This window comes from Octopus bimaculoides, chromosome 14, assembly GCF_046866305.1.
Source record: "Octopus bimaculoides isolate indiv1 chromosome 14, ASM4686630v1, whole genome shotgun sequence".
Lineage (NCBI taxonomy): Eukaryota > Metazoa > Mollusca > Cephalopoda > Octopoda > Octopodidae > Octopus > Octopus bimaculoides.
In genome coordinates, this window is record NC_142941.1 from 34,931,809 (window position 1) to 34,944,308 (window position 12,500).

The 12,500-nt window shown below is 37.3% G+C and overlaps 1 protein-coding gene across 12 annotated transcripts in view; it reads right to left on the minus strand.

The window, feature by feature from the left end:
• Window positions 1-12,500, minus strand: part of LOC106875086 (protocadherin alpha-3) — a 419,220-nt gene that overhangs the window by 276,626 nt on the left and 130,094 nt on the right. For all 12 annotated transcript variants that reach the window (XR_016244282.1, XR_016244281.1, XM_089362685.1 and 9 more), the window contains one exon: window positions 11,822-12,500. This exon is cut by the window's right edge and continues 1,814 nt beyond it. Coding sequence is in view for 10 of the 12 variants with exons in the window: in XM_089362685.1 (XP_089218811.1) it covers window positions 11,822-12,500 (679 nt within the window). In the remaining 2 variants the exon portion in view is untranslated. The remainder of the gene's footprint in view (window positions 1-11,821) is intronic.

The window sequence follows — 12,500 nt, forward strand, 5'->3', positions numbered from 1 at the left end:
TGGTATGGGCTTTGCCTTTCCCTTAGATAACATCAGTGGTGTGGAAAGGGGAGGTTGGTAAGCATAGGCGACTTCTGGTCTTTTATAAACAACTTTGCCGAACTTGTGCCTCGGAGAGTAACTTTCTAGGTGCAATCCCATGGTCAATCTTGACCGAAGGGGATCTTTACCTTTACCTTTACGAATATATCTAGGAGAATTCATCCTACTAAGAAACAGCTGTGTGGAGATCTCCTGTCCGTTTCCACCATCATAAGGAAAGACATTTGCGTCTTGCGGTACATTGGTGGGGAGAAGAACAAAGCTGATGTGTGACCTACTGATATGGATATCAAAGCATGGATATCAAGGCATGGATATCAAGGCATGGCTATACTCGAGCAAATCGTTTTAACACAATGTATCTAGATCAACTCATGAGAAACGCCAGATGCCTCTTTGAAGACCACCCTCAAATAATGCTGGACCGAGATCCCTGTTCGTGTACAAGTTAAAAAAGCGTTGGACAATCAGCAACAATAATAACAACAATAACAATTTATGTTAATCAGTCGAGGAAATACATAACTTGGTATGATTTCTTAGGAAAATAGTCTTGTTCTATGATTAATTCCTTTGCCTTAAAACATGATCCTCGCACAGCTGTCATCATGTTCGGCAATAATATCTAGTCTTGTAAAAGAATGGTGTTCTTGACAGCATATAAATGAACATGTCCACTGTGTATTCATAGACATTGTTAGGTATTAGCTAGTGTGTTATGCATATGCGGTAGAAAAATGTGTAAATTTGATTGTGGCTCGAAAGATTTTTCTGTTTGATCACTTCACACAGATAGGAGGGAAGTGTGTTCAGCCGTTAACTTAAGATAGGATGTGTTCCGGCTTGTTTGTTATATTAAATCGAATTTCGGCCAATTTTTGATAATGAACTGAAACAGTTGTTGGAACGCTGCCAGTGTTTCTTGATAGCGTTTCTTTTCTGTTGGATTCTATCGATCATCAACTTCAGCTTCATCGACGTCGTCGTCGTCGTCGTCGTCATTATCAGCACTATCAATATCACCATCATCATCGCCATCAACACTTACCAATTCCACCACTATAACCATCATCATCATCAATACCATCATCATCGTCGTCGTCATCATCATCATCAACAACAAATCATTATCTCTACCAGCTCCATGACCAGTGCCACCACTTCAACCACCACTACCATCACCACTTCCACCACCATCAATACCACCAACACTACCATCAACCTCGTTATCATCATGAAAACCACCGTTGTCTGTCTATCTGTTTATCTGACAGTCTGTCTGTCTGTCTGTCTGTCTATCTATCTATCTGTCTGTCTGTCTGTCTGTCTGTCTATCTGTCTGTATGCATGTCTGTATGTGTGTCTGCCTGTTTATCTATCTATCTGCCTATCTATCTATCTATCTATCTATCTCTATATATATATATCCATATATATATATATATATATATATATATATATATATATATATATATATATATGTGTGTGTGTGTGTGTGTGTGTGTGTGTGTGTGTGTGTGTGTGTGTATGTGTGTATGTGTATATATATATATAGAGAGAGAGAGAGAGGAGGGAAGGAGAGAGATATATATATATACATACATACGTACATACATGTATTGTATTATGTATATATGTATATATATATCTATATATATATATATACATCATCATCATCATCATCATAATCATCATCAAAAATAAAGACAAACAAAAAAATGCACTCCAAGGTACATTGTGTTAGAATAAAATACAGGGTTGATCACAACTGGAATGCCTTGACCATGGATCTATACGATCGAGACTGACCTAAAGATAAACAATAGCTACAACAACAACAACAACAACAGCAAAGACACTCTGACTGATGTAGTCCTAGGTATGCTAAGACTGGGTGAAGGATGAGCTATGCCTTGATCTGAGGTTTGTTTGATCCGGGCTGGCCTCAAGATCAGCAAGAACAGCAGGAAGACTATCATTACAACAATATCAACGACAACAACAGGAATCACTTCCGCCAAGATGGCGTCTTTAGTGCTGCTGCTCTATCCAGAACAGTCTCAAGAACTCACTAGACCGTTCCCTCCACGCATGTGTATATAACACCCCCCTCCATCAACTCATTTCCATTCTTTTATCTCCTCCCACTTCTTTTAGTCACATATGTTGATGATATCACAATAATAATAATAATAATAATAATAATAATAATAATAAACTGAGAAGAAATCACAAAGATAATGGCTGACTAGTTACCATTCTGTTACATTAGTCTCTTTGTTAGCACCAATACCACCATCAACGCTACCACCACGACCACCACAGCCACCACCACCACCACCATTACAGGCTGTCTCTTTGGATTATTCACCCTTGCTAACTTCTCTGGCATTAACAAAGAATTGTAACACTGAACCATATCTAAGAATATTGCTTTCATTTCATTTTACTTTTTCATGTTTTTGTAATTTTTTTAAAAAAAATAATAACAAGAATTTTTTTTTTTTTTTTGGCATTATATTAGCTTTATTAGAGAAAGAAGGACGGTGATGGAATATTGTCTTTTGTTTTGTTTTGTTTTCATTTTGACTATTGTTTTGTTTTTCTCTCGCTTTATGTTTCAGATATTTCATGGTCACGCTTCGTTTAGCAGCGAATAAAATGAAAGTCTTGCGAAAAGTTCCATGTACAATTGATTCCAGTGTAGTTCTAATGACGTATAAATCATAACCAAAAATTAAAAAAAGACAAACAAATAAATAAATAAATAAATAAATAAATAAATAAAGAAGAAGAGGTAAAATTTTTGACAAGAGATTTCGTCGACGAATAATGATAATAATAATAATAATAATAATAATAATAATAATAATAATAATAATAATAATAATAATAATAATAATAATGATAATAATAAATTATAATTTCAAAAAAAAAAAAATGCTAATTATGAATTCAGATTTTTGTGAGATAATTATACACTGACAGGGAGGCAAAACTTTTTAAAAACATACAAGAACACCAACTGCTGCTGCTACTACTACTACTACTGCTGCTGCTGCTGCTGGTGCTAAAACCACCACCACCAGCACCACCAGCTACATCGTCATCATCAATATCACTACTACTACTACTACTACTACTACTACTACTTATAATAATAATAATAATAATAATAATAATAATAATAATAATAATAATAATAATGACAACAACAATAATGTAAAATAAATTAAATGCAGACGAATGTATATGTAGAATACATTAAAAAAATACATAAGTGCACTTTTTTGCTTTTTTTTAAAAGAAAAATAGCATGAATAAAATTTTTAATAATAAAATAAATTATTTTAAAATATGAAAGCGATAATATAAAATATTGGTAAAAATATATAATGAATATAGAAATAATTAAAAATACATAAAGATAGAATAATCAATATTAATTAGAAGATAACACATTGAAAAAAAAACACCAACACTGATTCAGAAAAATAGCGGTATGTCGTTGGGTTGTTTAACCATAGGTCAGTCTTGATCAAGCTGTTATTGGCACTCCGTCGCTTACGACGTCGAGGGTTCCAGTTGATCCGATCAACGGAACAGCCTGCTCGTGAAATTAACGTGCAAGTGGCTGAGCATTCCACAGACACGTGTACACTTAACGTAGTTCTCGGGGATATTCAGTGTGACACAGTGTGACAAGGCTGACCCTTTGAAATACAGGCACAACAGAAACAGGAAGAGTGAGAGAAAGTTGGGGTGAAAGAGTACAACAGGGGTCACCACCACCTCATGCCGGAGCCTCGTGGAGCTTTAGGTGTTTTCGCTCAATAAACACTCACAACGCCGGGTCTGGGAATCGAAACCGCGATCCTATGACCGCGAGTCCATTGCCCTAACCACTGGGCCATTGCACCTCCACCTTGATCAAGTAGACCTATGATAAAAGACAATCTAGCCGTGACTTCTAAGTCTTTTTCGTTTCCTCTTCCTTTTTTCCTTTCAGTTTTGCTTTTTCGAGTATACTCTCTCTTTACTCTTGTACTTGTTTCAGTCATTTGACTGCGGCCATGCTGGAACACCGCCTTTAGTCGAGCAAATCGACCCCAGGACTTATTGTTTGTAAGCCTAGTACTTATTCTATCGGTCTCCTTTTGCCGAACCGCTAAGTTACGGGGACGTAAACAAGCGATGTTGGGGGGACAAACAAGACACACAAACATATACACGCACATATATATATATATATATATATATATATATACGACGGGCTTCTTTCAGTTTCCGTCTACCAAATCTACTCACAAGGCTTTGGTCGGCCCGAGGCTATAGTAGAAGACACTTGCCCAAGGTGCCACGCAGTGGGACTGAACCAGAAATTTGTAGCATTTGACAGTCACTCCTGCGCCTATGTATATCGTGTTTTGGTTTGCATCATTTGATAGGTTCTTCCGATTTTAAGACGATGTGGTGAGTGATTTGAGGCGCGTATGGCTGTTATTTCTGTCCAGAGTAACAACAATGTAAAGGCTTCCTCTTTGTTGATACTGTAGTTTTTGCTGTTTTTGTTGTCGCTGCTACTGCTGCCACTGCTGCTGATGATTACGTACGGACTTCAAAGCAACCCAGTTTTACGAGGAACTATGAGCAAAAGCGTTTCACTCGTAACCAACCATGCTTGTGCTTAGACGTAACATATCTATGATTATATTATCCAACATTTCAGTTATGATTTTTGTTACAAGACTAAATCATCAGTGAGTTGGACAAATGCTGTGCAGGGCAGGAATATCTCAACTTACGTCGGTAATTGGCTCGTAGACATGCGACTTAACTCCAAAAAGGAATGCGACTCAAAAAAAAAAAATCATTAAAAAAGTTTATTAGCATATATTTGTTTAAATAAACGGTTTGTAAATATTTTCTCAAGTAGGAGTGGCTGTGTGGTAAGTAGCTTGCTTACCAACCACATGGTTCCGGGTTCAGTCCTACTGCGTGGCACATTGGGCAAGTGTCTTCTACTATAGCCTCGGGCCGACCAAAGCCTTGTGAGTGGATATGGTAGACGGAAACTGAAAGAAGTCTGTCCTAGATAAGTATATATATGTGTATGTGTGTATGTTTGTATTTGTCCCCCCAACATCGCTTGACAACCGATGCTGGTGTGTTTATGTCCCCGTAACTTAGCGGTTCAGCAAGAGGGACCGATAGAATAAGTACTAGGCTTACAAAGAATAAGTCCTGGGGTCAATTTGCTCGACTAAAGGCGGTGCTCCAGCATGGCCGCAGTCAAATGACTGAAACAAAAATAAAAGAATATTTTATTTGATTTTGTTATTTCAGCATTAATTTTTAGGTGATTTTTAAAAGACTTTTATGCTTTTAGATAAATTCGCTGAGGCCGATCCAAAGTCGGATAAATCAACTGATGCTGAGCTTTATTTCTCATAAAAAATTAAAAAAACGACTTAATTGAAAAAAATATAACAAGTAATGATGAAAGTTGAGATATGCCTATTCTTGTTTTTGCTCATTGTCCTGTGTTCAAGTTCCGTTAAAGTTGGCGTTGTCTTTTATTCTTGTGATGTCTCTCAAAAAAGTATCGGTCACATAATGTGGCAAATTTTACTTTTTTCCTTCTTTTTCCTTTCCTTCTTTGTTTCTTCTTTCTCCTTCTCCCTACCCTTCTCTCTTTCTCTCTCATTCTTTGTTTCTTTCTCTCTCTTTCTTTCTCTCTCTCTCGCTCTTTCTCTCTCTCTCTCTCTCTCTCTCTCTCTCTCTCTCTCTCTCTCTCTGTCGCACTCTCACATATTTAGCTACAATGCACTATGAATATGCTGTGGCGTATTGTTCTTAGTATCGCTTGCGTTCAAGAAACGGGGAAGGGTTAAGAGGAGTTTTAACAACTCTTTGAATCTTGCATATTACAAAAAACGTCCAGAGACACAAGAAACGATGGGCGTGAATGCACAAATGTGTTGTATGGTACGGACCATTTTTATTCAGGGTGTATTTTGAGTAAAATTTAGCTGTTATTTCTTAAATTTTGAGCTACCACGTACATTGCGCTTTTATCGATCGCCAACAGATTTACAGTTTTATTAACATTGCGATAAGACTGCGGCTAGTAGAAGCGAGGCATGATTGATCAATAGCCATTCCGTTTCATAACTGTTATTTGTTATATTGACCACGAAAAAGCAAAGACTAAAGTTGACTGCAACGACAGCAGTTTAAGCCATTAGCATTTAAACAAGCCATATACGACCCAAATATTCAACCTTGTTTTATGTTCAAACTGGCTAGATTCAGCCTCTCACACCTACCTTTCAATGTCATTTTAAGAATAAACAACATTGTCAAAAGCTCGAAATTATTACAATTATGCATGATCAATTTAAAACAACGTGAATAGATGAGTATTACAGTAAATAGAAAGCTAAAAGGTTAAACCTAAAGAGGTCTACCTTAATACCATAAGGTATGTTATAGGACAATAGTTGACAAAATCTGTTATTCATTGTTCTGCAACACTGATAGAGAATCTATGACGAGCGTGTCAGCTGCAATACGACAGTTTTAAGATGGCGCCCGATGGATGTTTTAAAAAGTATTTTCCTTGTCATATGATTTTATAAAAGGCTTTTACCTAAAACTAACGCATTTATGCCAATAATAAACAAGCACACAGGCTCTATTTCACTTCTTTGTTTTTAGTAGTCAATCGGTTAACTATTTAACTGGCACTCCATCGGTTACGGTTACGACAATAAGTGTTCTATTTGATCCTCTCAACGGAACAGCCTGTTCGTGAGCTTAACGTGTAAGTGGCTGATCACTCCACAGACACGCGTACCCTAAACGTAGTTCGCAGGGAGATTTAGCGTGACACAGAATGCGACAAGGTTAGCCCTTTGAATTACTGGTACTACTCGTTTTTTGCCAGTGGAGTGGACTGGAACAACTTGAAATAAAGTGTCTTGCTCAAGGACTCAACGCCACCGCCGGGAATCGAACTCGCGACCTGACAATCCTGACCTGACTACCTTAACCACAAAGCCACGCGCCTTCGCCATTTAACCGATTTAAAGACATCTTCACCATTTAACCGATTTAAAGAATTAGCTAATCGATTCTTCGAGTAATCGTTCGATCAATCAACCAATCAACGAGATTTGTCAAAGATCTTTCGCCGTCATTCGCGACCTCAGCTACATACCCTTTTTAGTCCAGACCTGCTGACAAAGACAAACAGACCAGAAGCAGATTTCGATGTAAAGATGGACACTGGAAGATGAAACAACTTAGTGTAATGACAACGTCTTTAATATCTTATGGATATTTGTTCCGGCTGTAAGGGATGTGAGTTCGAATCCTAGCACGGTCAAGTTTCCATTTTATCCTTCTGGTTTCCATATCTAAGCATTTATCAAGTACTGGGGTTGTATCTACCCGATCTCTCTTTGCCCGTCACTCATTCTCTCTTTGTCTCTAACTCTCCTGTTCGTTTACCTCTGTTGCTGTCTTTCTTTCTTTGCCCCACTCTTTCTGCCTCTCTCTCTCTCTCTTTTGTTTGTCTCTTTCTTTCTCACTCCGTCTTTCTCTCTCACTCTCTCTTACTCATTCAGTCTTCCTTTCTCTTTCTCTATCGCTCACTCTTTCTCTCTTCCACTTTTTATCATCCTCTTTTTCTCTTTCTCCCCTCTCTCTCTCCCCCTCTCTTTTTTTCTATCTCATTTCTTTCTATCTCATTTTTTCCTTCTCCCTTGTTTCTCTCACGCCCTCTTTCCCCTCCCTGTCTCACTTCTTTAACTGTCGACACTGGGCTTCGATAAGCGTCCGGCAGTTGGGCGGGGGACACTCTGGGCGTAACAGGCCGAAGCTAAATATCTACCAATGATTTTTAGCAAAGCCGCAACATGAGAAATTGTGTGTGTGTGTGTGTGTGTGTGTGTGTGTGTGTGTGTGTGTGCGATCGCGCGCGCGTGTGCGAGCACCTGAAGTGCGAAAGAGAGTAAACTTAATTATATAGACCTCAGCTGTAGTAGTAGTAGTAGTAGTAGTAGTAGTAGTAGTAGTAGTAGTGGTGGTGGTGGTGGTGGTGGTGGTGGTAATAGTAGTAATAATAACAATAATGATCATAATCATAATAATAATAATAATTTCTAAAATAGGCACAAGGCCACAAATTGGTTGTGAAGCAGGAATCAATGATAATAATAATAATAATAATAATAATAATAATAATAATAATAATAATAATAATAATAATAATGATAATTTCAAGAATAGCGATGACCACGATGACAGGGACAACGACGATGATGATGATGATGAAGATGAAGATAATAATAATAATTATAATAATAATAATATTAATAATAATAAAAATAATTATAAAAATAATATAAAGCAAACATTGAAACATTACATAAATATACTTCTATATATTATATGCACATATATAGGATATATGTGTGTATGCATGTGTGCATGTGTGTATGTATCCATGTACGTATGTATGCATGTATGTATGTATGTATGTATGTATGTATGTATGTATGATACATTTATAACATTAAATAAGCCACAGAACTAAAAGTTAATATAATTAAAATACAAAGTAAAATATAAAGCCAGAAATATAATGAAATATAATACCATAAATGCGATAGATATTTAAATTAGAGTGAAAAAAAAAGAAGCAAGAAATAAAGAAAGTAAAGTAACGTTTCAAAGACTTGAAAGTAAGCAACAACATTGTAAAAACAAAAACACACATACATATACATACATGCATACATACATATTCTTTAATTCTTTTATTTGTTTCACGTATTCGACCGCAGCCATCCTGGAGCACCGCCTTTAAGTCGAACAAATCGATCATGGGACTTTTTTTTGCTTAGTACCTATTCTATCAGCCAATTTTACCGAACCACTAGGTCACTGAGACGTAAACACATCAACACGTTGTCAAGCGGTAATGGTGGGGGGAACACAAACACAAAGACACACACACACACACATATATACGACGGGCTTCTTTCAGTTTCCGTCTACCAAATCCACTCACAAGGCTTTGGTCGGCCCGAGGCTATAGCAGAAGACACTTGCCCAAGGTGCCACGCAGTGGGACTGAACCCGGAACCATGTGGTTGGTAAGCAAGCTACTTACCACACAGCCACTCCTGCGCCTATGTATAACAATTACAATAAAAATAAAACAACAAAATAGTGTTGTATGGAAGGTTGTGGGTGTTGTGTGGAGTGCGCGCACACACACACATACACACGCGCACATAGAGACGTACATACAGACACACACGTACGCGCGCACGCACACACACGTAACGTGTACGCTTTACACATGTGCACACATACACATGCGCATACGCCAATACTTAAACACACATATCGGTGCAAACAAATACACCACGTACACACACAGACTCTTGAACATATGCACACGCATGCGCACACATGGATATGTATACAAAAATCAATACTGGTTGATCTGCTGCAAAAAGTAGCTAAAATAGACTAACATAGTGCTCACATTGAAGTAAACAATACTGAATACATCAAGTGCTGGTAGGACACCGCAGATGATTGAAAGTAAAAAATTTAAGTCATTTTGATAAGGTCAGTGTATCATAATCGGAGTTCAGTGACCAGGTCGACCTAGACTTGACCAGCTGACTAGAATTGACTTCACATGCAAATACATAACGTTAGACTTCATTTAGTTATATTACTCGTTGAATTATAGAGTACGGTCTAATGACTGTAATCACAGCACAGATAAGATGAAACCACATTTAATTATTACATACTGAATTATGAAATACGGCCTGAGGACCAAAATCACAATACAGATGACCTTAGACAACATTTAGTTATGTACAGAATTATAGACCAGAGTCTAATTAGTATCATCAGAACATATATCATCTTAGCTCACAGTTATTACAGAATTACAGACCACGTTCTAATGACTATATATACATAACACAACACATAAACTTAGACAACGTTTAATTATTACACACTCAGTTACAGACCATGGTCTAACAGTATCAACACAGCACGCATAATCTCAGACTACAAATACTTATTACACACTGAATTATGGACAACGGTCTATTTACCATAAGCACAACACGCATAAACTTAGACCACATTTAATTGTTATACATAGAACTATATACCAAGGTCTAATGAGCGTAACCACAGCACAAATGATTTAAAACCACATTTAGTTGTTACACGGTGAATTATAGAGTAACCTTAGACCACAATTACTTCTTACACACTGAATTATAGGCCACGGTCTAATGACCGTCATCAGAACACATATAATCTTAGACCACTTATATTTATTTACACACTGAATTATAGACCACAGGTCTTACTTTTAGCGCGCAGTCAATCGCAATAATGGTACACTATGCTGTGAAATTACCTGATCTGGGTTAGAATTAGGGTCAAGGTTTAGGGGTAGAGTTAGGGTTAGAGTTAAGGATATGGTTAAGATTTTAGGCTTAGAATTGTGGTTAAGTTTAGGATTTAGACTATTCGCTAAAGTGATAGCAACCACGGTCTAATGACTATAACCACAACACAAATATTTTTAGACCGCAATTAATTATTGCACACTGAATTATAACCCATGGTCTAATGAACATAATCAAAAAACTCTTAGTTTTAGACAACAATTAGATATTACACATTGAATTACAGACCATGGTCTAATGTTCATAATCATAACGCACTTAAATTTAGACAACATTTAGCTACTATACATTCAATCATAGACTACGGTCTAATGAGCATTATCGCAACATACAAAACCTTAAAATACAATTATTATTTAAACATTGAATTACAGCCCATGGTCTAATGACCACCACCACAGCAGTAACTACTGTCACGTTCAAAACGGCAATATTTGTTACAACTGATGTTCTTAGAACGACAATAAATATAAACATAACAAAGACGCAATGGCGGTGAATTGCTTGACATTACGTCTATATGTATTATTAGTCAAGAATTGTGTGTTTGTATATGTGTGTGTGTGTATGATTCAGTACGTAATGTGAATATGCATGTTTGTGTGAGATTATGTGCGTGCGCGCGTGTGCGTGCGTGTCCATGTGTGTGTGCATGTGTACGTACTTTGCCCTATAAGGAAGCCACTGTTGAATATCATAATTTATGTTTACTTCTACAAATTAACGTAGGGGAATATGGTACCTATCTACCTATCCCACCCACCTGCATGCCAGCCAACCAGCTAATATACCTACCTGCCTATATGCACACATACTTATAATATGTAAACACATGTATGTGTATGTAGATATGCATTATGTGTATATGTGTGTGTGTGTGTGTGCGTTTGTGTGCATGTGCCTTTGTGCTTGTGTGGGCGTGTGTAAGTATGTATATATATGACTATATATATATATGTAAATACATAGATACATATTTTTATATAGAAATGAATAGTATATATATATATGTGTGTGTTGTGTGTGTTTATATATATATATGTGTGTGTGTGTGTGTGTGTCTTAGCACCTAGGTGTTAGTAACACATGTATGTTTATATGCATATATATGTCTGTGCGTGTGTGTGCGTATGCAACTTTAAGCATACTTAGAAATGTATATATTCGTGTAGTGTGTGTGTGTGAGTGTGTGTGTGCGTGTGTGTTAGTGTGCGAGCGTGCGTGAGCAATGCATGGAAATATGTTCAAAGAAGACTTACCTGCCGCGTCCCTTGTGTTAGATCCCTTGAATCGACTTTGGCTGAAGAATCTCTCCAGTTCTGTCTTGTTTTATATCCAGAGTGAGTTTCTAGTCTAGGCAGAGAGGCCTGCGAACTTTTGTTGTCATCGACGCTCGTCATGGTAACAGAAGCCTCGTACTGAAGAGACATTTGTTCACAAATATAATCCCCCTGTTTGCTCTCGCCCAAAAACCTATTGGATGAATCTATACCATCGTTGTATTGTTCGTTCCGTTGATTGTTCCTTCGCACAATACAAACGGTGATGGAGACGACAACAGCTACCGCTACTATTACTGTGGACATAACGATTATTATCATTAAATTAATATGAATTCGGTTATCGGACTCTGTGTCCTCTGCTGAATACATCTTTGAGGTTGTGTTACTGACAGTCAGTGTTAAAGAAAGTGTCGTCGTTGCAGACAGAATTGGACTGCCGCTGTCTTTGACGATAAAACTTAACTCGTACGAACCTGCATCGTTCTGGTAGACGGTTCGAGAAAAAGATAGAACTCCCGTATAAGGATTCACCGTGAATAATTGCTTATGGTTGCCTCCTAGAATCTCGTACCGGAGGAAAGCATTGACATGACTGTCTCTGTCCGAAGACCTAAGAACTGTGATATCATTTTCACTTTGTGGGTTATAGTAGACG